At 40.1% G+C, this 27014-nt stretch overlaps 1 protein-coding gene across 7 annotated transcripts; it reads right to left on the bottom strand.

Annotated features, from left to right (window-relative positions):
• Positions 1 to 1018: 1018 nt before the first annotated feature.
• On the bottom strand, positions 1019 to 26099 carry LOC149911616 (contactin-associated protein-like 2). 7 transcript variants are annotated; one of them, XR_016463104.1, is made up of 6 exons: positions 24556 to 26099; positions 24320 to 24410; positions 23583 to 23639; positions 23191 to 23267; positions 20512 to 20659; positions 1019 to 1615 (listed from the first exon to the last, which is right to left on the bottom strand). XR_016463104.1 is itself a non-coding variant. In XM_090133560.1 (5 exons), coding segments are annotated over exons 2-5 (285 nt in total). In that variant the 5' UTR covers positions 24398 to 24410; positions 24556 to 26099; the 3' UTR covers positions 1019 to 1613. The 7 variants fall into 7 exon arrangements, 4 of the variants coding, with proteins under 4 accessions (XP_089989686.1, XP_089989684.1, XP_089989685.1 ...); XR_016463102.1 differs by lacking the exon at positions 1019 to 1615 and adding an exon at positions 8175 to 11146; XR_016463103.1 differs by lacking the exon at positions 1019 to 1615 and adding an exon at positions 19086 to 20241.
• Between the last annotated feature and the right edge of the window lie 915 nt (positions 26100 to 27014).

Genomic DNA, 27014 nt, shown 5'->3' with positions numbered 1-27014 from the left:
AGAATAGCAAGAAGTATGAATCACTCTCTTTAAGGGACAAACCAGTAATTTTAAACTCCTGTATGGTAACTACACTGAAGAATTATTTCAGCAGCAATATCACCAATATTGCATACTAATTTACAGTTCCTTACTTATGAATACATGAACGGAAATTATTCTCACAGCTAATCCAGTTCTTATGAAAAAAAGCCAAATCAGTGTAAATTTCTTTTCAGAAAGTCAAAGGTGACCCCTCCAAAAAGAAGCTGATGAAAAATGATGAGAAATCTGCTTCAGGTAGAAGCATGGGGAATAAACAAACCGCACCAAGTGATAAAGCCTGAAAAACTTCATCAAGCAAAATAGAAGCAATCCAGGAAATTTGGAAAAACAACCACAACAACAACAAACAAAAATAAAACAAAACAAACTTAAGAACTCGAGAAAACAGAGGGTAAAGATGAGAAAGAGTGATAATGGTCCTAATCAAGAAACAACTAAAAAAGAAAACCTGAAGAAAACCTGAAGTGGTAAAAGCTTGAGTTGTAGTTTTAGATTAAACAAAAGGAAATCAAGGCCACACTAGGGCAGTTAGAAGGGAAAGGTTTAATAAACCACAGATGTAGAGGAACAAAGAGTGTATTATTCAAGATAAAGTGTAGTTTAGAGAATACATGAGTAGAGAGGATATCTTGTCTTTTGGAAAGATGAAGGAAAAGAGATTGCAAGAACACATGGTTCTGCTGGAGAGAATACAGTGAGCTCTTGAACTCTGAAAGAATACAGAAATTGCTGAAAGGGAGTGTCATGAGAGAGAATGTGTACAAATAATGTATGAGCCAGAAGAATGCTTGCAAAGAGAAAGGGAGCAATTAGAAATAGAAAGGTAAAATCTAGAGGGAAAGGATGGAATGAGAGCATTTTGAAAGAGAGCAAGTTCTTATTGAACAGGAACATCAAAAAGAAGCAGAGTGAATTGCTTATGAAAGGAAGGCACTTCATGGACAACAACTTCATTATGAACAGGGAAAGAGGAATGCTTTGAAACATCCACACAATACATATCAAAGAAGAGATTATCTTTACTGGAATGAACGTAGCTCATTCTGATTCTAGTTCCAGAACATCTAACAGTCTTTAGAAATCTCTCACTTCGCTTCAATGATATAACAGTAAATGATTAAATCATTTTCTTTGTAAGGAAAAGATGTATTTAAATCACTCTATCAAAATCTTGTCATTCTTCTCTATTGCTCTTTTCTTTTTCTGGTTATTAAATGATATTTACATCTTAATCTATTTTGCTAAGATACAGAAGTCCTCCTATTTCAGATGCTAAGATCTATTCAGGGGCATTTGACCTAGAAGACTTTCTGAATTTTGGAGTACTTTGTTTCATATAAACATGAATAGAACTACAGGGAAATCACAGAGGAATAGTATCTCTTCCAAAGGAACAAAAACCTCCTGAAATAATAAAGCTTCAAAAGAAACAGAAGCATGAAATCAGATTATTTACTTTAAAACAAACAAACAAATAAACCTACCTTCCATTATCTTATGTTCATTATATTGTTTTCTTTCTTTTTCTTAAGCTACTTAAGACCAGGTGCTTAGAACTGTCTTCATTTTCCTAGGAAGGAGAACAGCTTTCACATTCAAGTAGAAGGACATATAAGCATGTTTGAGGACAGTCACAGATTGTAATTCTGCCTCTGAGGATCAATCAGTAGTACTTTTTTGATGCGTATGAAAGGAATATTTGAAATAAATACTGCATTGACTTCGCATCCTATGAAGGAGGTCAAAGGAAAGAATTTAATTTTCTGCTGTTTGTAAAGTCCCCTATGTAGAACATATCACCTTTCCCCTAAGATCAGCTGGTATCTCTTTGTAACATCAGCATAAGTTACCTTGACTGTCAAGCATGTGACTCACATTCTAATCAAGACTTTGACTAGATTTTTGTGGGTTTGTGGGTTCTCAATATGTAGCTCATGAAATACAAGTATCCTTTTCATACCTGGATCAGTCTTTCAGTCATGCAGTTATGTTCGTTTCATTATCAATTTACATAAATTAATATCACACACTTTAACAGAGTCAAGTAAAAGTATCACATATTTCTAAAACACGGCCCTGAATATTATGCTTTGAAATCATTCAATTAAAAAAGAAACAGGACTAATCTTTGATTGAGTAGCTTTCTTTTATTCCTAGCTAAGCTACCAGCATGTGCACTGGCCTATATAGTAATTCAATATAATAATTCACCTAAAGATTACATAGCAATTATGTTTAAGAGTCATTATGTATAGAAAGATGGTAATGACTTATGTTCCTTCTACAATGACTCTCAGCTATTTAATATCACGATAATAACCATGACAAGAAATGGTACTTAGACAGTAAAACATATTGTTCCTATAATTGAAGCGTAAATATACAATATTTTTCATCCTTAGTCACTAAACTAACTACCATTAATAGGAAAGAGACAGTATATAAGTGTATACATATATGTTTATATATTTGTTTATATATTAGTGCACGAGAGAGACAGGAAAAGAGGAAGAGAGACAAAAACGTGGTAAGATAGGAAAAAAGTAACTGACAATATTGAAAATAAATATATGCATTTAAATAAGAAATATAAATCTAATTACTTTAAACCTGATTTCTCCACTGTTGGATTTCCTGAGATATGGATAAGCACTATTGACATGTTAAAAATACAACACCACTTTCATCTGGCTAGGAAAATGTATTAGCCCTTAATCCAATATATTTCTGTGATGCCACATTTAAGCAGTTTTCCTCTGAAGAACAATAAATCAGAATATCTCGAAGAAGGTGTTAAAAAATCTGGTGACAAAAGTGACCCCAATTCCAAATCTCAAAGGAAAATAAGTCACCACCCACAGTCTTATTACCTTATTAGACTTGGGTAGGCTTGTTCAGATATTTTTTGCCCTATACTTGTGTCTACTTGAAGAATTTTGTAAATTTTGGTCAGTGAACAAAATCTGTAAAAGAGATTCCTTTTTGAATTCCAAAATAATTCATTTAATTAATTACAAACAATTTTGAATTAGACTCAGACTCCAGAACTTCCCTATTTCCTCTTTTTTCTGGTGACGGAAGTGTAACTATATGTCATGGTTTTAGATTTTTGTTCTCAGTATTCCACATCATAACACCATGTAGTACATGTTAAAGCATTAATGCTCCTGTTCCATGCATAGTAGATACTTCGGGGTACCTGTTTTAGAAGAGAAGAAGAACTATATCCCCCAGAGGACTGCTCACTGTTCTGTTACCATTTCTGCTCAGTGGGAAAGATAAAAACCATTCGTAGATCTCTTGACTTCCCTTTTTTGATTTTCTGGCTCATCTCTGCTCCCAGCCATATCACCTCAGCTTAATTAGAGTAAGGCTTCTATTTTTCAGACACTCTCACTTTAGTTATTAGCTTCAATTCTAATTACGTTATATTATATTGCATTATAGTATGTTATCTTGCATTCTGATATCTTATTTAGTAAATTAGTTTGTTTCTCCTCAGATCATTGCCACTGTGCTGTTTTTAGACCCATCTCCCTACCTTTTCCCCTTTTCCTTTTCCCAGGGCTTGGATTCGCAGGTTCCCCTGCCTCATTAGTCTATTACCTATGTTAGTGTCTGAAAAGTGCTAGAATAGAAGTAGAATAGTGCATAGAGGTGCTCATTCACAAAAACTCAACAGTGATTTCATAACAGCTAATTTAGCTACTTTGATAAACGTTACTGCCTTGAATTACTAAAAAATTCCTGCTAAGAGCAGGTGTCAGTGAATTTACATTGGACAGAATAGCAGTGTACTTTCCAGAGAAATGCTTGTGAATATATCTGAAATCAAGCCAACAATATTCATAGGAAATTTACCATTCACACATATTTCAAAATTGCCAATGGCTTCTACACGATCAACTCTGCACACTTCTTACAAAACATTTCACTGGGATTAAAAATATAAAGGTTCTGTACTAATGATTGCTGGCAATCTTAGGTGAAATTTTTCTCACTTTTTTCACTTACATTAACTCCATTTCATCTGACATACTTTTTAGATTAAAACATTTTTAGAGTGAGGATCTTCACTTTCAGCATTCTTTTCTTAACATATTATGTGAGCCTTATGCTGCTGTATGGGCACTAATGCATATACTAATTCTGTACGACTAAAAAGCATTAACCGTGAATCTATCCTTTAAAAGCATCTATCTTTCAAACACGTAAAATGTATCAAAGAGCCTCTCGCTGGGCTACCATATTCCACACATGTAGAGTATTTTCTTGTTGTTATTAATCACGGGCACCAAAATATCATTATGAAAATTTAAGCACATAAACAATATATTATGAACATACTGCTCTGATGACCAAGAAGGCCAATGAGTTCATTGAAAAGAGCATGGCCAGAAGGTCCAGGGAGGTGATCTTCCCCCTCTGCTCTGCTCTGGTCAGGCCTCACCTGGAGTACTCTATCCAGGTCTGGGCTTCCCAGTACAAAAAAATGCAGGGATCTCCTGGAGATAGTCCAGCAGAGGACCACAAGTGACCTGGAGAGTCTCCCCTATGAGGAAAGGCTAGGTAACCTGAATCTTTTCAGCCTTGAGAAAAGAAGACTGAGAGGGGATCTTATTAATGTCTATAAATATCTTAAGTGTGGGAGTCAAAGGGACATGGCCAACCTCTTTTCAGCAGTCCATGGGGACAGAACAAGGGGAAATGGCCATAAAGTTGAGCATAGGAAGTTACGAACCAATAAGCGAAAGAACTTCTTCACAATGAGGGTTACAGAGTACTGGAACATGTTGCCCAGAGCTTTTCTTCAGAGGAGGGGAGTTACATTCAGCTAGATTGAGTCAAGGTTAGATATCATGGGGAAGACAGAGACCCCCATGCTTTCTGGGAACGCAGAAAACTGCGTTTTCATCAAAACTTACTATAGGAAGTAGATTAATTATCTGTTAATATATATTCTGCTGGTCCTATCGTCTGATTTCTTGACTGAACAAGCCTACACATGCACTGTGATGCTGAAAATGCTTATCACTATTTATAGACAAGATTATTCCTACCTTAATGGAGAGAAAAAAAAAAAAGCATGATAACATCTAGATAGGAAAATTCTTTTTATTAAAGGCCAAGAGGAAAGGAAAGCAAGAAGAACTCTTAAGAAGAAAGTGGAAAAGAAAGAAATCAAAAGGGAGAAAAGCTTGAAAAGGGAACGAGGGGGGGAAGAATGAAGTAAAGAATGCTGAAAGTAGGGACTGTTCAAACCTCACTAAAATTGGCTGTAGTGAAGGGGCAACAGGATCCCTTCTCTGATAATGGGGGAATAGAATTTATTTATTTTTTCCTAGAAGTTCATATTGTGTTGCACTGGTGATTAAAGGTGAGCATTGCTTACATATAATCATGGACTGGCCTGGGTTGGAAAGGACCATAATGATCATCTAGTTTCAACCCTGCTGTCACGGGTAGGTTTGCCAACCAGCAGACCAGGTTGCCCAGAGCCACATTCAGCCTGGCCTTGAATGCCTCCAGGGATGGGGCATCCACAACCTCCTTGGGCAACCTGTTCAAGTGTGTTACCGCCATCTGAGTGAAAAGCTTCCTCCTAACCTCTAACCTAAATCTCCTCTGTTTCAGTTTAAGACCATCCCCCTTTGTTCTATCACTATACACCCATGTAAACAGTCTTTCCCTTCCTGTTTATAAGCTCCCTTCAAGTATTTGGAGGCCACAATGAGGTCTTTCTGGAGCTTTCTCTTCTCCAAGTTAAACAAGCCCAATTCCTTCAGCCTTTCTTTCTTTATACAAGAGGTGCTCTGGTCCTCTGATCTTAGCAGCCCTATCAGGACCTGTTCCAAGAGCTCTGTGTCTTTCTTGTGCTGAGGGCCCTAGGTGTGGATGCAGTACTCCAGATGGGGCCTCACAAGAGCTGAGTAGACGGGAACAATCACCTCTCTCTCCCTGCTAGACACTCCTCTTTTAATGCAGCCCAGAACATAGTTGGCCCTCTGGGCTGCAAATGTACACTGATGGTTCATGTCTAGCTTCTCATCTGCCAGTACCCCCAAGTCCTTCTCTGCAGGCTGCTCTCAAGGTGGTCTTCCTCCTGCCCTTATAAATACCTGGAGTTGTCCCAGCCTAAGTGCAACCTCATTAGATTCTCAGGGGCTGACTTCTCCAGCCTGTTCTGGTCCCTCTGGATGGTTTCCCTTCCCTCCAATGTATCAACTGCACTGCTCAGCTTCGTGTCACCTGCTAACTTGCTGAGGATGCATTTGATGCCATTGGCCAGACCATTGACAAAGATGTTGAAGAGCCCCGTTCCCAAGACTGACCCTTGTGGGACACCACTTGTGACCGGCCTTCACCCTGACACAGAACCACAGATCATGTCCAGCCAACCAGTTCTTAATCCATTGAAAAATTCCCAGGGAACTACATGCTGGTGATCCTCACCTCTGTACCTGGGAAGATCATAGAGTAGGAACCATGCGAAGGCACCTACAAGATAAAGAGGTGATCAGAGACAGCCAGCACAGCATCACAAAGGGCAGATCTTGCCTGACCAATCTGATGGCCTTCTATAATGGAGTGACGGTATCACTGGACAGAGGAAGGACGATGTCATTTACCTCGACTTCTTCAAAGCCTTTGACATGGTCCCTCATCACATCCCTATCTCAAAATTGGAGAGGTATGGACTTGAAGAAGGAATTTTTCAATTACTTTAATTTCAATTACTTCAATTTCACTACTTCCTATAGTAAGTTTTGATGAAGTAATTTCTAGCTTTCTTCTGATGTTTTTATTTTGGTAGTTTGTAATATATTATTAAATAGCTATTATTTTTGTCTGTATTTCCTATGACAAAAGTTCACTAAAAATGGAAATTTTTCTAATAAAGAACTGATCAGCAGTCTCTTCAGATAGAATCTGAACAGAAACTTCAGTGCTTTTTTTTTTCCCTGAAAGTCAATACAGTTTAGAACCTGCTAATCCTGACTGCATCTTTCACTAATGTTTGAGGTCAAAAAGCTAAATCTTGAGGGGAAAAAATAAATAATACCTGAAAGCTTACAGTAACTAATACACTTTGAAACAGCAATGATAGAATATACTGAATAAATGTATCTTCCACGTGAAGATTTTTATATCTTCTGATGAGTTATGCAACTTATTAGAAACAATGTTAAGAAAAACTATTGTAATTTTATTTTATGATTTTTAATATTGTGCTTGCTTCAAGCTGTGAACTACTGTTGTTCTCTTAAAAAAAAAAAAAAAAATCAAGGAAAATTGCACCTAGGTATGTATAAGGATTATTTTTAATGCTAATGTGTGAAGATTATGCAGAAGCATACTTTAGATACGATCCCACTGATTCTTTGACTCACAAACATCCATTAAAATTGAAAGATACATTGTAGATAAGCCAGCTTCTTATGTGCCTGAAAATTGAGTAACAGATTTCTAATTTTAGAGAAATTACCTGTTTATATATTTTTTGATAAAACACAGTCAGGATATGTTTTGAGCTTTTAAGAGGGAAAGTAAATTTACAAGTAAAAAATTAAAAACTGTATAATGTAAAAGCTAAAAGCAAGTTTAATAATTATCGACTTATATAGATTGGTGTAAAATTTTCAAATTATCAGAAAAAGTCTGGAAAGAAAGAAGTATTCAAAATTCCAAAAAATATTGCAATATTATTCCTGAAGGATGCTTTCCCAGGATTTACTGGGATCTTTACTGGACAAAGTATTTCCCCTTCAGCTCAAACTAGCTGTGTGCTCTGGTGGCCAGGCAGGGTCCTGTCCACCTCTCCCCAGATGGCCACCTCTGTCTTGGCACCAAACTATCCATCCCATAAGTTTACCACTAGCTGGCGGAGTCCCAACTCCAGTACCACCTTGCAGGCTCACATGGCCATTCCTGGTAATTCTTTTGACAACAAAAGCTCCTGTGAGACCATCCTTCGCATCTCCATCCTTTTCCCTTGCCAAAATCTGTCATTTCTTCTTCCCCAAGTCCTCAGGAATAGGGGAAGGCAGAGACCAGCATTCTCTGAGCTGCTGTGCCAGGACAACAGAAGGAATCCAGCAGAAGGACCTGAGCTGACTGGGGCCCTGAGAATGTGTCAAACAAGTTACAGAAGTGGCTACTCATGTGGAGAAGATGACTTTGGTTCTGACATGAAGCAGCCTGAAGTTCAGCATGAAGGTCATCTTTTCAAGATGAGGCATATTGAACAATTGATTCAATAAATAAAAAATGAGTAATACTTAAGAAAACGAACTCACAAAAACAACAAAAACAACACATATTTCTCTCTCTATTTTTCCCCCCTTTTGGACCTTGAGAATCTGCATGGGGATTCTTAAGTCCCTACCTGGTGACCCTGGTATGAAAAAGACATTGCCACATGGAGCAAGAGCTCAGCCAGGGCTGGTGAGAGTCCAGGGCACCCAGCAGTCGCAGCAAAGGCTGAGGGAACTGCCTACAATCAGTATTAAAAAAAGTGAGTGTTACCTACAGATGCTTACTGGGATTGTGGAAGATGATGAAGCCTGGCTTTTCTCACAGGTGCTCAGTGACAGGAGCACAAGCAGCACCAGACACATGCTGCAGCATGGACATCTTCCAGCTGGGAGAAAAAGACTGTCCCCATGAGGATGCGTTCCCAGAAAGCATGGGGGTCTCTGTCTTCCCCATGATATCTAACCTTGACTCAATCTAGCTGAATGTAACTCCCCTCCTCTGAAGAAAAGCTGTGAGATTTTAGCTTGGACAAGGCTTTGGAGATGATTTATTGTAGCCTTTTGATACATACAGTGGGCTTAAGAAAGATGGAGAAAGACTTTTTCTGATGATCTCTAGTGACAGGAGAATGGGGACAATTTAAATTCAAAGATATATTTAGATTAGAATTAAGGTAGAAATCTGTCACTATGAGGCTGTTGAGGCAGTGTAACAAGCTGCCCAGAGAAGCTGTGGATGCATCAGTGGAAGAGCTCCAGGTCCAGTTAAATGGCACTTTAGAGTAACCTCATCTAGTGAAATGTGTCCCTACCCAGGGTGACACTTAGTAGAATGAAAAGGCTCTCACTGTGAGGGTGCTCAAACGTGGAACAGGTGACAGAGATACAGAGGATCTCAATCCTCCCCAGATTAACCAGATATAAGTAAGCTTCACTGAATCTAACCTAAAGAACCAACAACCAATGCTTGCAAGTTGTATTCCGTTCAGAGGCTTTCCTCAGGAAACGAGTCAAAGAAGAGAAGCTATGAAGCAGCGGTGAAGGGACAGCTGTCCCACTTACCCCATTAGTCCAGTGGACAGTTCAATGGTACAATTTTCTGCATCTATACAAGGCATAGAAAAAAATATAAGAAGTACCCAAGCAAAAGGGGTGCGTTGAGATCCTCTGGTACCATGGCAACACTGATGTCACCAAAAACAACACAACTAACTCAGTTTTCTTTAGTTCAGTAACAGTCTGTATGATTGTTTGCAATTTAGTCTTCATAGGAAACAGAATCACCGCTTTTCTCTCTACCTGAAGAGAATGTACACAGGGGTAAAGTGATGGGGGGACAGACACACTTATACATGCATCACTAAGCAAGAGCATCCGTAAATAAAAGCATGCTACATAAATGCCAGCTGCGGCTAAACAAATAGAATCACAGAATCACTCAGGTTGGAAAAGACATTAAAGATCATTGAGTCCAACGACCTAACCTGACTACCCTAAATAGCCTCTGCTAAATCATCTATCTGAGCAGCACATCCAAATGGTTTTTAAACACATCCAGGGATGCGATCTTTTAGGTAACAAAGAACTTTTTTATAGCTATAGTTTTATAAAGTTATTCTCTCAAGTTGTTCAATATACTTAGAACCAAAAGGGCAACTATGTACCATGAGAAATAACGAAAAATAAGGAGAGAGAAAACGAAGGAAGAAAGGAAGTAAGAACATGTTTATATTGAAAGAATTAAAAATCCACTCTTCAAGTTTCTGAAAAAGAAAAATAGAGATGTTACCATGCAAGGAATTAAGCAATAATTCTTTTTCCAGCAACCAATACAGAAATATGAAGTTCTGTTTGGAAAAATAAATGCTGAAAACAATTAATAATGTAAAAAAATATATTTATTTTCAGAACTCGCTAATTACATACATTCTTCTAAAAGTTTGAGGTTCCTTTATTAAAATAATTTTCTAATCTAGAAGTTACATAAGCACTTATGTGAAAAGGAAAGATTTATAGATTTCTCATGCAAAGGCTGCTCTGAAAGCAATGCCTTCTATTTTATTTTGTTGGCCCATGATATCAGAGGTAGACATCAGTAGTATAACAGTAGAGATTGAACGTTCCCACCAATATCCCACTAGATTTTGTTGCCATGATGGCAGCATAGTGGCAGTCTGTGAAAATTATATCTGACACAGAAGTGCACATGAAACAAAGATATAACTGAATTCCTCCATGTGGAAAAAACAGCATCCATTGACATTCTTCAATACTTGATGAATATTCACAGAGATTTAACAGTCAGTGTTAGCATAGTGTGTTAGGTGGTGTGTTTCAGCAGTGGTGACAGTAATAGTGGATCAAATCTGCTGCTCCAGGCTTTTTTTTTTTTTTTTTTTTTTTTTTAAACAATACGCGCAGCATACAAGCCCTTCTTCAATCACCACCAAAAATGCATAGCTAGTCATGGTGACTACATTGAAAAATAATCTTCTGTAGCTTAGAACTTATTCTATTTAAATGGAAACTATATTATATAAGATTATGATGATACAATTTGATAAATGGGAAGCATTACTTTCAGAGCAAAGAAAATATTTAAGGGAATGTATTTAAATCTTATTTAATTTATTGTGACTTTCTAAAAGATAAACAAAGTCCAAGTGTCCCATAAAAAAAAATTTAGTATTTCTAAATCAATTTTTCTGAAGGAGGGCCACAAAGATGATCAGAGGGATGGAACACGTCCCCTGTGAGGACAGGCTGAGGGAGTTGGGCTTGTTCAGCCTGGAGAAAAGAAGGCTGCAGGGTGACCTCTTAGCAGCATTCCGGTACCTAAAGAGAGTCTACAAAGAGGAGGGGAGTCAACTCTTTGAAAGGGTAGATAATGGCAGGACGAGGGGAAATGGTTTGAAGTTGAGGGAGGGAAGATTTAAGTTGGATGTCAGGGGGAAGTTCTTTACAGAGAGAGTGGTGAGGTGTTGGAACAGCTGCCTAGAGGGGTTGTGGATGCCCCATCTCTGAATGTGTTCAAGGCCAGATTTTATGAGGCCCTGGGTAGCCTGGTCTAGCATTAAATGGGGAGGTTGGTGGCCCTGCATGTGCAGGGAGGTTGGCGATCCACAATCCTTGAGGTCCCTTCCAACCCTGGCCATTCAGTGATTCTGTTATAACATCTGTACATTCATTGATTATACAGTATTCCATCAAAAAACCTTAAAAAATCTTTTAAAAATGAACTAGCAATACATACTCTTCTAAAGGAAATGCTGAATGATTTAAAAAAGTGTTCAAGTGTAATTGAAAAATGTTTGAGTATGCAACTGAACATTTTGGTGGGATATGTATGCATGTAAAATAGATTTTTTTTAAATCTGACTTTGATTATGCATCCACTGATGCATAACAAATGTACTTGTATGGGATACACATTGCTGTTGCAGATCACAAACCTGTGGTGCCTGAGAATATCCACCAGTAACTTCACTACAGCTAGACATTTAAAAATAATGGACTGCTCAATTTGCTGTGGTTTCAAGAAGTTGATACAAAAATAAAACATTTTTTGTATCAGACTAAATATATGTTAAAAGAATGAAAAATATATGTTAAATTTTAATATTTCATTTAAAAATTGTACCATTCTTAGGTGCTGAGTTGATGACAGGGCCTGCTGGGCTGCTGTGTGTGTCTGGGGTGCCCTGTGCTGGACACAGCCAGAACCAAAATAGACCCATACCTATTACTGTTAACCACTAGAGATAAGAAATTAGCTGAAGTCTGTTCTCACTTACTTTCATACCAGAATAACAAACACTTGCAAAGAAACAATCACAACTATTTCTTCCTGGGGAGTAGGTAAACAACCCACACTTTAAATACTTATAAAAAAAAAAAAAAAAGTTATTTTTGATCCTAAATCTGCAAAACTCTACTGTTTGAGGAGTACCATGGAGCAAATGAGGAAAATCACCAATTTTTATGATCTTCAAGATAAGAAGTCCCCTCTATGTAAAAACAAATAAGAAAAAAAAAAAGAAAAAAAAAAAAACATGCTAGAGAGTACATTAGAAAAGAATTAAGCTTTCAAACAGAGCATGTTTTCAAAGAGATCTTCAAATGTTTTCACAGTTCATTTCCCTCACTCTCCACTGTTTTAATACAAGTACTGAGACATGCACCTGTAATATCAGAAAAAGTAAATACCAAGCTATGCTTGCAGATGTTGAACTGTGACTATGCTGGCTGAAAATCAATTACATAGAAATTGTAGAAATATCCAGAATAAAAATATCTAAAGAGAAACAGAGAAAAAGAGGGTTGGATGCTTCGGATAACTCTTAAGTGTTCTATTCACTGTCACAAACAAAGCTACTAAGTTTACAGTGACTGCTGATAATTTTCTCAAATCTGTGATTCTTTTTTTCTCCAAAATGAAAAACAATTTTAATTACAATGATTTAATACAGTTGCTACAAATATGAGAACATGATTAGACAAAACATATGCTTCAAAATGTTTCTTCCTATCTATCATTTAATATTTTTATGCAGTTCCATCACTTCTATGGTCATAGAAGTCCATCTTTTCATTAAGACAGTTTAGTGAACATTATTATTATGAGTAATAAAATATTATGAGAGGATGGCAAAGAACCATTTACATGGATTATGAGACCACATAAGTATCTTCACAATTTAGGTGGAAAAAAAAAGTGTAAAAGAATAAATATGTATTCATATGTTTACATACATATGGACATATAGTTCATTCAGCATAAGGAGTTCCAGTGGCCATCAAGACACTTCATCAGTTTTTTGATCGTTTGTTTGTGAGCATAGGCTGATGAAACAAAATGTCCACTATATCTATCTAGTGGCACTGGACAAAAGAAAATTGGTTAGGTTCCACACAAGTTAAATAGTGGCTTTCTTATCTACTTTAAATATTCCCTGTGATATTTTGATGTAATATATAGTTTTGGAGAGAATGGAGTTTCTGTGAAGTACATATGGCAACCATAGGAGAGAGTGATGGAGATATGAATAGTTGGTAGCAATAGCATGACAATGGCAAAGGAAATTACAAGTATCACAGAAATTTTTCTAATGATGAATACAGCTGATGAATGTGGAATTAATAGTGAAGAGGAACAATGGTTTCACTTAAAGTCACTACAGGCAAATAGGATTAACTTGTCAAAATCTGTTCAAGCTCTAATTTTTAGCACTTCAATATTTTCAAAACAGTTATTGTAAATATTCCTTTCAAATACTTATGGCTTAAGCCTTAACAGCACCTCCAAGTCTAATTTTTTTTTCTCTTGTAAATATTCACATGACCAAGATTTTGTTCACTGTACTATCTAAGGAGTAAATAATCTCCATAAAAAATGTTCATTTCTTCATAAAACGATAAGGTCTGACTTGTTTATTTTTCTTCTTTTCTCTCCTTCTTATCTTAAAAAGTGCTGTCAAAGACTGTTCAATAGGAATGCTACTGTTTTTGTTGTTGTTGTTTGTTTGTTTGTTTGTTTGTTTTGTATGCATTAATCTGCTGCAGTATTGTGATTGAAGGAACTATTCGTATGGCAATGATTCTGCAGGAGCTTATTATGAACTTCAAAAATCAGTGATAAAATACAATATATATTGTAGTTGTCATAGCCTCCAGATGCCTTGAATTTGCTGATTGTCTAAAAAATTCATAAATGGGAACATGACGAGAGACATCTATCTATCATGTCTCTTTACTCTCTGTCTCAAAAAGAGCTTGAATATAAATATTCCATCAGCTTTGCATTAATGAATTCAGTGGATACTTTGCCTTCTGTAACATTACTTTCTTTCCTATGACTTGCTTTTTGATAAATTTTTCCTATGGCTTGCTTTCTGCTAAATTATGTCACTGCAAATGTAAAGATCCTTTCCCCTCTTTTGAGTGTATTAAATATATTATATGTACCTGAAACTCTACAAAGGGGATGGGGGGCAAAATGCCTCCTATACTGTCAGAAAAGAGCAAGTCTGACACTGCCTTATGACACTAAATATGGACAAGTCTCTGGAGCTGGACAACATGTATCTCAGAGTCCTGAACTAACTGACTGATGTGGTTGCCAAGCTACTCTAAATCATTTCTGAATATTCATGGCTGTCAGGTGAAGGTCCTGGCAAGTGGAAAAAGGAATCATCACTCCCATTTTTAATAAAGGGAGAAAGGAAAATCTGGGAGACTATCGACCAGTGAGCCTTACCTGTGCCAGGGAAGATCACAGAGCAGAACCTCCATGAATCTACTCTAAGGCATGTGCAAGAAAGGGGAGGGGGGTGATTCAAGAATGCCAACACAGCTTCATCAAGGATAGACTATGCCTGACCATAGAAGTGCTCAGGTTGGAAAAGACCTCAGAGACCATCAAGTCCAACCACAACCTAACCAAACTTACCCTAATTCTAACAACCCTCTGCTAAATAATGTCTCTGAGCACAGTAAACAAATGGTTTTTAAACACATTCAGGAAAGGTGACTCAACCCTGCCTCTGGGGAGCCTATTCCAGTGCTTAACAACCCTTTCTGTAAAGAAGCTTTTCCTGATATCCAGCTTAAACTTACTCTGGCACAACTTGAGACCATTTTCCGTCATCCTGTCACCAGTGAGAAGAAACCAACCCTGCACTTGCTGTAAGCACCTGTCAGGTACTGGAAGAGAGTAATAAGGTCTCTCTTCAGACTCCTTTTCCCCAGACTAAACAGCCCAATTCCTTCAGTCGCTCCTCATACGGCACATTTTCCAAGCCCTTCACAAGCCTTGCAGCCCTTCTTTGGACCTGCTCGCACCCCATGTCCTTTCTGTATTGAGGTGCCCAAAACTGAACACAGTACTCGAGGTGAGGCCTCACCAGTGCTGAGTACAGGGGCCAAATTACTTCCCTAGTCCTGCTCACCACACCATTCCTGATCCAAGCCAGGATGCCACTGGCCTTCTTGGCCACCCGGGCACACTGCTGGCTCGTATTCAGCTGACTGTCCATCAATATACCAGGGTCCCTTTCTGACAGGCAACTTTTCAGCCACTCCTTCTCAAGCCTATAGGGTTGCCTGGGGTTGTTGTGACCAAAATGCAGGACCTGACACTTGACACTATTGAATCTCACACGGTTCACCTTGGCCCATCAATCCAGTTTATCCAGGACCTTCTGTAGCACCTTTCTCCCCTCTGGCAGATCAACACTCCCTCTCAATTTGGTGTAGACTGCAAACTTACTGAGGGTGCACTCAATCCCCTCATCAAGATTGTTAATAAAGATGTTAAATAGAAGCGGCCCCTGTACTGAACCCTGGGGGACACTGCTCATGACCAGCCGCCAACTACATTCAACTCCATTGATCACAATTCTTTGGGCTTGGCCATCCAGCCAGTGTTTCACCCAGCAGAGCATACATCCATTCAAGCTATGGGCAGCCACCTTCTCCATGAGAATGTTGTGAGGGACAGTGTCAAAGTCTTTACTGAAGTCCGGGTAGATCACATCGACAGCCTTACCTTCATCCACTAAATGGCTCACCTTGTCATAGAATGAAATCAGGTTTGCCAAACATGATCTACCATTTGTAAACCCATACTTACTAGGCCTGATCCCTTGGTTGACTTTTAATTGGTCCATTATGTCTCCTGAGATTATCTGTTCCATAATCTTCCCTGGTACTGAGGCGAGACTGATAGACCTGGAGCTACCAGGATCATCTTTCCGTCCTTTTTGAAGATGGGTGTCACATTTGCCAGTCTCCAGTCCACTGTGACATCCCCGGTTAGCCAGGACTGCTGAAGGATGATGAAGAGTGGCTTGGAAACCACATCCACTAACTCCTTCAGCACTCTAGATGCAATCCATCTGACTCCATGGACTTTTGAGCATTCAGCTTCTGGAGCAAGTCCAAAACCATCTCATCGTGGATTATGCAGGGCCTATTCTGTTCCCCATCCCTATCTACCAGTGCAGGAGGCTGTGTTCCCAGGGAGTAACAAGTCTTACTATTAAAGACTGAGGCAAAGAAAGCACTTAATACCTCAGCTTTATCCTGATCCTTGGTCACCATGCTGCCCTCGGTGTCCAACAAGTCATGGAGGTTCTCTCTAGCCCTCCTCTTGCTGTTGATATATTTATAGAAATATTTGTTGTTGTCTTTTATCTTAATGACCAAGCTCAGTTCTAACTGGGCTTTGGTTTTTCTAATTTTCTCTCTGCACAGCTTCACTCCATATCTGTAATCGCCTGGAACAGCTTGAAAAGCGGGCTCATGTAAAATCAAATGAGATTCATCAAACCAAAATGTAAGGTGTTGCCACTTGGGTTGGAGCAATCTCAGATATGTGAACAGACTGGGAGAAGTACTCAATGAGAGCAGCTCTGTCAAGTAGAACTTGGGGGTCCTAGTGGATAAAGAGCTGGATGTGAGCCAGCATTGTGCACTTGCAATTTGGAAGGCCAACAGTATACTGGACTGCCTCAAAAGAAGGGCAGCCAACTGGGTAACAGGAAGAAGTTGTCCCCCTCAGTTCTGTTTTTGTGAAGTCACACCTGAAATACTGTGCCCAGGTCTTAGGCCCTGAAGACAATGAAGATGTGGAGCTGTTGGAATCAGTCCAGAGGGCAGCCACAAAGATGATCAGAGGGCTGGAGCACCTCTCCCGTGAGGTTCAGGAAGTTGGGCTTGTTTATACTGGAGAGGAGGATTGTTTTTCTGGGGAGACCTCATTGCGACCTTCCAATACTTCAGAGGAGTTTATGAACTGGCAGAAAACCAACTTTTTTCATGGTCTATTAGTGAGAACGGGCAAGAATGGTTTTAAATTAAAAGAAAGGAGATTTAGGTTAGATGATAGGAGGAAATTTTTTATTCACTGTGGTAAAGGACTGGAAAAGGTTGCCCAGAGAAGATGCAGATGCTTTTTCCCTAGAGGCATTCAGTGCCAGTCTGGATCAGGCCCTGGGCAACCTGATCTAGTGGTTGATAACTATGTTCATGTGAGGGCATTGGAACTACATGATATTTAAAATCCCTTCCAACATAAGTCATTCTATGATTTTAAAATGAAAGCTACAACTCCCGTTGACTACAGTATATTTTTTTTTAATGTTAAATATTTTGTTTGCTTCTCTTCCCACACAGTTAAAATCTTTTCTAAATTTGACATCAGCACTTATTCACAGAGAGAAATGTAAAGAACATTTTCAATCTTACTGTAGAGGGAGCCTTTAATTAATTAATTAATTAATTAATTAATTTTTGTGACTTCCGAGAGATCTATTAGAAAGTAACGTCGCAGATCTCATCTGCAGTTTCAAACATAGAAAAATCTCAAAGCAAGAAGGCAAGCAAATAATTAAATGAATAAGAGCACCTTGAAAGGAAATATTTTGTAATTTTACAAACTTCTCTAGGGAATAGATGTCATCTCTAATTCTCTTTTAAAGTTGAACCTTTTTTTTAATTCACATTGCTGTGTAAGGAAGAATGTAGTTTCCATTTCTGACACACAAAAAATAATGTGTATTTTATCAGCATACTCAAGAAAAATAAGAACAAATCAATATGGCAATTAATGACCACGTATTTCAATATGTGGTTTAATGAGAGTTCTTAATACTCTGAGACTAATAACCAGATTGCTGTATTGTGCAATGAAATATTTTTCTTAAGCACTAAGTTTATGACTTTCCAATTAAACCTTTACTATGAGAAAATGTGCAAGTTCTACATCTGAAATATGTTCTCAAATATTCTCTAAATAAAAGACTGCATTCAATATAAACCTACAAACTTGAAGAAAAATATATGATTGTAAGGTATTAAGCAACCTTTTGCTTTAGGTAATGTTTCAAAAATTTTCACAAATTGGATTAGATGCCCATGTTTTAATCAGGCTTAAAAAATTGCTACTTATCTATACAGTCAGTTTCTTCACTGACAGCAGGATTAATCTGCAAATCTCACTGGTTAATGACAATGCTTCAATATACAATACTAATTATAGGGCTAAAAACTTTGCTCCTGCTGAATTCCATATCTATGGAACAATGTAACTTTACATAAGTTGCTCCAAATAATGCATTTGAAAACAAGTTTGGAACTCTCAAACATTATTCTGTTTTTCCAAGAAGTCATAAGACAGTGAACTTTTCTTCTCAACTGCGCTGCTGCTGTCTACTGGTTTCAGCATACTGACTCAAGGACAGCCTGATTCCTGCTTCTAAAATCTAACAGTATTTTAGGAGAGGGTTTTTTTGTTTCTTTGTTTTGTTTGTTTTGTTTGTTTGGGAGGAGAAAGAAAAAAAAAGTTCCTATAGACATATAAATGTAAAACATTATTATTAATGTCATTAACAAAATACTGAAATAACTTATAATACTAGCAGTTCAATGCTTCTCTTCGAGGAAAACAAAAGGTTAGGTTTCTTACTTCAGTTGTCTGTGAAGACAAATTTTATCAGTATTTTTTTAGTTGATTCATTATTTCCTTGATAGATGTGTTTTATTTTTCTCCAGAAATATGCAGTCTTTCAAGCAGACAACTTTTCATTTTGTTAGCCAACTATGCTTTTCCTCACATTTAGTTTCAGACTCCAAATTCATCTTGTAACGTGCTTACAGTGCATTAGATATCAATTTAATTAAAAAAAAAAAAAAAAGGAAACAAAACAAAAACCTAAAACCTTTTGCTTGTAAATATTTTTGGCTAAAAAAAAAACAAAAAAAAAAACCTACAACTTAAAAATATTTTCTTTTTTTTGTTGTTGTTTAAAAAAGTGTTGGATTAAAAAAAAAAAGTTGGTTTCTGTCTCCATATACTTGTATTTGTATTCAAAGTAGATATACTTAAATGTAAAAAAATGTAATCATGATGTGAAATCAACCATGTTATAGTGTTGGCTACACTTAAAACAGCATATAAAATATTTTAATAGAGTGATGGCAAATTTGGTTCATTAAGAGCCTTGTACACAGTGCTACCTAATACTTCAGATGATCACTACCTTTTTGAACAAGAACCAACTTGTTGTAGGATAACCTACAGTTCCTCAGATAACACATACAATGTGTTTTCTTACAAACGTATCCAACACCCATGAATTCCCCCAGCACAGCCCTACCAACACCGCAGCAAGTTTGATTTGATTTTTCAGCTAAGTTATTTCAGCTGTTAAAAAATTATCTAAGTTTAATCTAAATTTTAAAATGAGGCTTTAATTCTTTGCATGGAAATAGGAAAAATAATACCAGAATGTGATTCTCAATAGTGTTTAATGAAAGCACATAGCCAAGTCAAAACAACAGAAATCACAAGATATTTTTGCTAGTTAATTAACATAATTGCTAGTTACCATGACAAAGTGTTTCAATAGGCCTTAAATCACTTGATGTCAATGGAAGAGTCTTCAAGATAGGTGCTTCTTAACTTGTTCTAACTTTTTTTTTTTTTTTTTTTTTTTTAAGATAAATCTCAAGTATTTATTTCCCCTAAAACACCTACAAGAATACTGTACTAAATTTGCATAGAAATAGGACATCAGACATTTACAGTTTGCAGGCATGTGGACTTCACGTAAGCACCCACAGGATCAAATTCAAGGAATGGTATTTAGAAACTACACTTGCTTTTCTTAAAACTTGATCTGTTGTGCTCTTAACCACTTGCACCATTGCTCATCTCGTTTTTTTTTTTAGAAGAGATTCTAAAGTTATACTCAAATATTAAAGGAAAAATCTCTGAAAAACATGTCATATTTAGACAAGATGAGCTTCTTCAATTGAATTTTTACTTGTTTTATTTTTATCTTTGTCATCAGGCAATGAATTATGTCTTGTTTCCCTCTCAAGACCCAGCATGAAATGTATCTGAATGCTATCTTTTCCTCAACTGGTCTATTCAAGTCTTCTGCAAAAACAATTTTGAAGATCAAAAGTAGTGATTTCAAAGCACTCTTACTAATTCTAATGCTGTATTTCCTATAGAAGAGCTAACTAGAAACTCAGAATAAAGGATACAGTAAATATTAAATTAAGCTCCAGTTATTACAATTAGTAATCCTGGAATATCTTCATGCATTTTAGCAAAAAGCACTTGAGATTCAGATTTAATCTGAAATTCAAAGACAGTTTCTATTTACATTTTTTTTTTTTAAAGGAATATAATGGAAAAACTTACAGTAGGAGCAACCGTAGACCTCAATTCTTAACCCAATTTGGCCTTCTCCATTCCAATCTAAAGGAACTATACGTACATAGCGAGCAATGACTGGGTGTTGCAAATCATGTCGGACCACACTATCAGAGTTTGTGTTTCCAGGAAATGCCTAAGGGAAAGAATAAGAAAATTATTTTATTATTTCTATCTCATACACTGTAAAGATTCTGTTATGAAGGAAAATTTTAGGTAGTGAAGACCTCCGAGTGACTAGTTAGCACTTAAGTTTGGTTAAAATGTTTTCTTTGATACTGAGCAAATGAACAGTGGTTTTAAAAAGTTTTGTAGTGCTCACAACACAAACACTGTAGCACTGGAACCTCGTGCTTTCTCCACAATAGATACAGTAAATTCAGATAAGAGCTGCTGCTAGATAAGAAAGTATTTTGCATCACTGATCCATTGCTCAGTTACTAAAACATTTATAAAGATGTCCAAAAGGGTTGTTCTGTGACAAGATACCCATCCTCTAACAGATTACAAACAGCAGTCACTGTCTTGTAAACAGAAACACTGATATATCCTATTTCCTACAGCAGACCCTCCAATTTCTCAAATTTCCAGGAATACAAAGATCTTTCTTTATTTTTTATGTACTACCTTCTGGAAAATGAGCACACAGTTTCTCTCCTAACCATAGTTACCTCCCACAGCAAAATCAGCTCTTTTTTGACTTTGGAAGTCAAAAAAGTACAAAACACAGTACTCTGTCATGGTTTTATAATTTTGTTATCGGTATTCCACACCAAACATCATGTAAAGCACGGGTAATTAAAGAGTTAATACTCCAGTTCCGTGGACTGACATCTTTCTGGATGCCTGGTTCTCAGAAGAAAGGAAGAACTACACATCCCAGGGGACTTCATGTTCAGAGAGGAAGATAAGCCATGGGAGGGAGTCATGGGATCTTGCTCTCTGGCTCTCTTGCTCACTGCCTAGCAGTGTGTGGGTCTGCTCCCCAACCGTGTGCCTTCAGTTCAAAGTAGGCCTTTTAGTTTCGGACACTCTCTCTCTCTTATTTGATTTATTAGCCTCAATTTCAATTATATTATATTATATTGTGTTATCTTGCATTCCGATATCATGTTTAGTAAAATTAAGTTTTCCTCCTTAGATTGTTGCTGCTGTTCTGGTTTCTGGGCCCAGCTCCCATCTCCCTTCCCTTCCCCCTTTTCCGTCCTGTTTTTGGGCCAGGGGGCCTATGGGCTTGCTGCCCCCTGTCGAGGGCACACGTTGATCTAGATAACTCCGTGACAGACTCTCAAGTAAAATTTAAAAATGACTGAAGTAAATTCAGTGCTTCTTTTGTAATTTTGTACCTCTTGGTAAAAGATTTCATAGTACTCTGCTTAAAAGTAAATGATATCTATCTGTTAACATAACAGATTTTATTGTCTTTTCATCTCATGCACAAACCATTTGTTTTCTAATGGTAAATGTTGAAGATTGCCATTTAGTTATTTTCAGCATTTTCAGAGAAACATCATAAGTCTTCATGAGTAATTTTCAATAAAACGAGTACCTTGGAGCAGTAAACAAAGAAAGGTGATCTTTGCCACACAAATAAACCCATATAGAATCCTATAATACATTCAAGTACTGGAAATAAAAAGAAATGAAGAAACAACTAGGCTGTAAATGTATCTACTGCAAAATATAGTCATCAAAATTTTGTAAAGCCAAAAATTTAGGTTGACACTTTGCATATAGATACAGCACTAGATATTTCAGATGAGTATCCATCTTGTATACTGCACAGTAGATCTAGGTGTAGGTAAAGATTCACAGAACCCTTTCCTTGATGAGCTAAAAAAAAATAATGCATGTAATATTTTTTATAAGGTTGGTTGTTGTACTGCTGCAATTATTGTGCTAAATAATGATGAAGACACTCGCGGCTTCATAGTAAAACTTGTTAGGTACAAAAATTAATGCCTGTGAAGCACTTCCATATTTGAGTGCTAAGCATTTATGAGAAATACAATAGTTCTGTATTCTGAGCTGAATAGCAGACAGACAACAACAAAAAGCACAGGCTGAACAAGAACTAAACAATCTATTGAATAACTGCCTACCATCTCAGATTTAATGCTGTTATGTCCTTGTTAGCAATGCCTCTGTACCATCAAAAACTATGGCAGAAAGTCACAGAGATTCAAAGGACCGCTTTGCAACAAGCTCCTCGTATACTGCATGAACATTCTTTCATCCCTGCAGCACTCTCAGCTAAATCAGGATCGCCCCACAGAAATAATTCATTTTCACTGCTAACAGTCTTGCAAATTGGCCGACCACAGCTAGTACCATTTTCAAGACCTGCTGCTTTGTGCTGCCAATCAAGTTTCTTAGCTCCTCTCCCCCCTGCCCCAATGGCAGTCACACTTCATGATCTCTGCTTTCCATGCTGGAGCTGCAGCCAGTTGGACTTAGGTTTCTCAAGTCCCTTTCAGTCTCAGGAGGGAATAAAACAGCCAGAATGGAATGGATGCAATGGGGCTCTCTCTAGGACACCTGCTGCCTCAGAAGAGTTCACATCTACTGGACAGCTACAGAGCTCCTACAAAAGCATCACACACAAACAAGGAAGGAAAGAAAAACCCAGGACACTGTGCAGGGGTCCTACCTCTCACTAGGTGATACCTGTTTATGTCCATCCTCTGTACACGGAACTGCACCTCATCTGTTCCCCACTTCTTCTCCCCCGCTTCGTACAGGCACTTCAAGACATTAGGGGTGACAAAGTAAGGCTCATGGAGAAGACTGGGCGTACAGGAGATCTTAAATCCCTTGCAGCTAGAGCACTGCTGGCACGTACTTGTCTAGATCACGGATATTTTCCAACAAGCACCTACCAGGCACGGCAACCCACAGCCAAAATCTCATTGCCCCTGCCAAGTAGCCAGCCTGTCGAGAGACCTCTCATTAGAGACTTGCAAACAAGGCTAAAAACATTATTTCCATTTCACAGGCTGGCTTCTCTTCACCACGCATCACCTGCACAAGAATAGATTGGGAAGCACATTACTACGCACCTGAGCATCTTGCTGAGCATGGGCATCATCCACATACATTCCTTCATCTCTGTTTCCCTGCAAAGACACAAGGATAGAAGACTCAGTTCACCAGAGCATCTACTGGAAGCAACTCCTGAGAATTCCCCACTCATGAAAAGCTGCTGGGGATGGATAATGGAGTCCTTCAAAGGGAACACTAGCTTACAAATGAAATGCAGCTCAGATGTACTTTGGGCTTCCTTCTGAAACGAGCAGCAACCCACTTTACTGGGACATTTAAAGAAGAGCCCACAGCACTCATGCACACCCAGAGTCAGAGTTCCCTCCCCGGAGAGGCTGGGTTTGAGGTCATGGGACACACAGGGTGAGAAAAAGCCAGCCTGGAGCTCCTCACCACTGAGTGCAGAGCTGTGCCCACAGCTCTGAACATTCACCCCCTTCTCCCCTCAGCTTGGCTCACCATTGCGAGGGACACGAGGACCCTTCGAAACATGGGAGATGTGTCAGATACGATGCCATCCTCAAGGGAGCAGCCATATTCCAGCAAGAACACACACACAGCACCCGTTAGGAGCAGGGCCACCACCTGGGTGCTGCCCACAACATTTGCCAGCTGTAACCTAGCTAAGTACAGAACTGTGCCCAGGGCTCCCAGCAGCACTGCAGCACTCCAGCCATCATCATTACTGCTACAGCCTCCAATTAAGAAGCGCAGACAGGAAGAAACTGACAAGAGAGCCTTTTGCACTCCTTACGAAGCTTGTAGTTCTCATTAATGCCACAAATCTCTCCATTGGTGCGAAAAGCCAGAATTTCCATTGGGCAACCTTCATCTGCTCCTGCTCCCTAGGGAATCACCAAGGCAAGACTTAAGATACCAGCACCTGCTTGTGACGTGCAACCAGGTTTCTTTAAGAGAGAGAAGACATGCATAACAAAGCAGTAAGTCCTTGGCCAGAACTTAAGCAATACAAAAGGAAGATTTCCAAACCTTCACAGCCCTCCTTAGTTCGTGCACGTCATACATGGTGGTGGGAGTCATCACCCCAATGATCACCCTCTCAAAATTCCCACTCAGCTCCGACTTCAAGTCATCAATCAAATCCTAGAAGGCAAAGAGGAGAAAGGAGTTGGCAGAAGGGACGGCCTTTGAGGACAGAGGAACTGAGCTGTTCAGCACTCCTCTTCAGGCTCCAACCCTCCTTGCATCAACAACTGCTCTGAACTGAACAAGAACAAAACAACCTTGGTCAGGTGAAGTCTCTGCCGACCTTTCTCTTGTAGAGATTGGGTCGTTTTTCACTTTGCGCCCAAGTGACACAACCACGTTCATGCATCTCTGCAGACCACCCACCCTGCCAGTAGTGCTCTTAGAGGTGATCAGAACTTGCTGACGCTGGGAAACATTTAGTTTGGTCAAGACGTCAGTGATGGCATCTTCATCCGTGCCTGCAAGAAACAAATGGAAGCTAGTCAGGATGCTTGCACAAGGATCAGAAGTGCCCTCTGGTCTTGTGCCACCTCCAGTCCCTCACACAGCCAGCTCTCAACAGCTCCAGGACTACATCGATGCACACAAAGCTGCCAGGACCCACGCCACCAGAGCAGCTGCATTTCGGGACACGAAGGGCAGTTCTGTTTCCACTTTCCAACAATTTTTAGGGCAGTTGTGCAGCAGAGCAGTGCAAGCAGCTATGCTTCCCTCTATCAAACCACCAGAGCAGCCATTCGCAGTGCTGGGGAAAAAATAAAAGTTGACCATGGAGGGAGATCAACTTAGCAAAGCCCTTCATGGCCTTCCTGAGAGCCTGCGCTTCTTGCTCAGCGCTGAAACTTGAGACCCCCTCGATTGTTGCCTAAGGCCACAAGAAAAGGATTTAGCAAAGGCAGACCGACGCACGCAGAGTTGAACTGGAAAAAAAAAAGAAGACAAACATGAAAGATGTGAACACAGAGATAGTAAAACTCCACCCACACAACTGATGCTTCTCTCTCACTTCTGTCTCACACGGCAGCCTGTTCTAGTGGGACTTCCCAAGCATATCAGAAAGAAGCCACGGGGGCACAACTGCATGGAGAACATATCTCCATATTGCTGCCCACGGAGTACCTGGTTTCCAGTGAAACAAAAGCTGGACCACCCGGCATCTGTGTTCAGGCCCACCAGGCCTTCTTCCTAGCAGTTCTCCACGTCAATCATAAAGCAATGCGCTCCCATCATAGCCCTAGTCCTGACTTCTCTTGTAGCAGGTAAGGACCAGTATTCTGCACCATTCCTTTTGCTCTGCTCGGCACTGGGGAGGCTGCAGCTGGAGAACAGCGTCCAGCTCTGGGCTCCCAGTACAGGAGACAGCTGGACATGCTGGAAAGAGTCCAACGCAGGGCTACCAAGATGGTGAAGGGACTGGAACACCTCTGCCATGACAAGAGGCTGAGAGAGAGGGGGCTGCTCAGCCTGGAGAAGGGGAGCTCAGGGGGATCCCACCCACGGCTGTAGAAGTTCCGCACAGAAGTTTGTCCTGATATCCAACCTAAACTTACCCCATGCCTGTGTGTCCTGTGGAACCCCACAGATGTGACAGTGGGCTGCTTCTCAAAGGAAACCAGTGCTCGGCGTCGGGAGCGGTGGAGGAAGCAGCTGATCCTGCCAATAACGCTGCCATCGCGCGTCCCTCCCCGGGACTCCCACACCTTCCTCTCCCCAGCCCGGCTCGGCTCCTCGCAGGCTGCAGACACTGCTGAGGCACTCGCGCTCCAGGCCGTCATCTTCCTCCCGTGCTGCCGGACCGCTCTCTGCAGGGCTGCGCTGAGCTCCTGCTGCTGCACCAGAACCGCAGCTCCCGTGCTGACGGACGGCGGAGCTTCGTGCCGGCACCCACAGCACGCGGCCCCCGGGCTGCTGGCGGCACGGCAGGATGCTCCCGTCCCCGCCTCCCTCCCACCGCCCCTCGGCTCCGGCATCCTCCCGTTATCCGCCTGAGGAAACGAAGGCCCCGCACAGGGCTCTGGACGGGCTGACCGACGGCTGATGCCAACGGAACGACGTTCAACACCGCCACGCGCCGGTCCCGCACTTCGGTCACGACGACCCGAGGCATCTCTGCAGGCCGGGGGCAGAGCGGCTGGAAGGCCGCGCGGAGGAAAAGGATCCGGGGGCGCGGGCCCCGGGTCCCCGGAAGCGGAGCGGGCGCGCGGCGCGGGGCAGCGCCGCGGGCAGCCGGGCCGGGGCCACGCGGGACGCGCGCGGTGATGACGCAATGACGGCGCGACCGCGGGCGCAAACGACCCCGCCGGGAGCGCCCGCCCCGTTCCGCGGGCCGACCAATAGGAGAGCGGGAGAGGCGGGGCCGAGCGCGGGCTCTCCGCCAATGGCGGCCGCGGGATTCCGTGCCGGGAAAGCGGCGCTCCGCCGCCCCGCGTCCCCGCCGCCGCCCGCCCCGCGCCTCGGGG

The sequence above is a fragment of the Phasianus colchicus genome, unplaced genomic scaffold, assembly GCF_987193195.1.
Source record: "Phasianus colchicus unplaced genomic scaffold, bPhaCol1.hap1.1 HAP1_SCAFFOLD_76, whole genome shotgun sequence".
Classification (NCBI taxonomy): Eukaryota; Metazoa; Chordata; class Aves; order Galliformes; family Phasianidae; genus Phasianus; species Phasianus colchicus.
The sequence above is the reverse complement of the archived record's forward strand: the minus strand, read 5'-3'. Positions and strand labels throughout refer to the sequence as shown.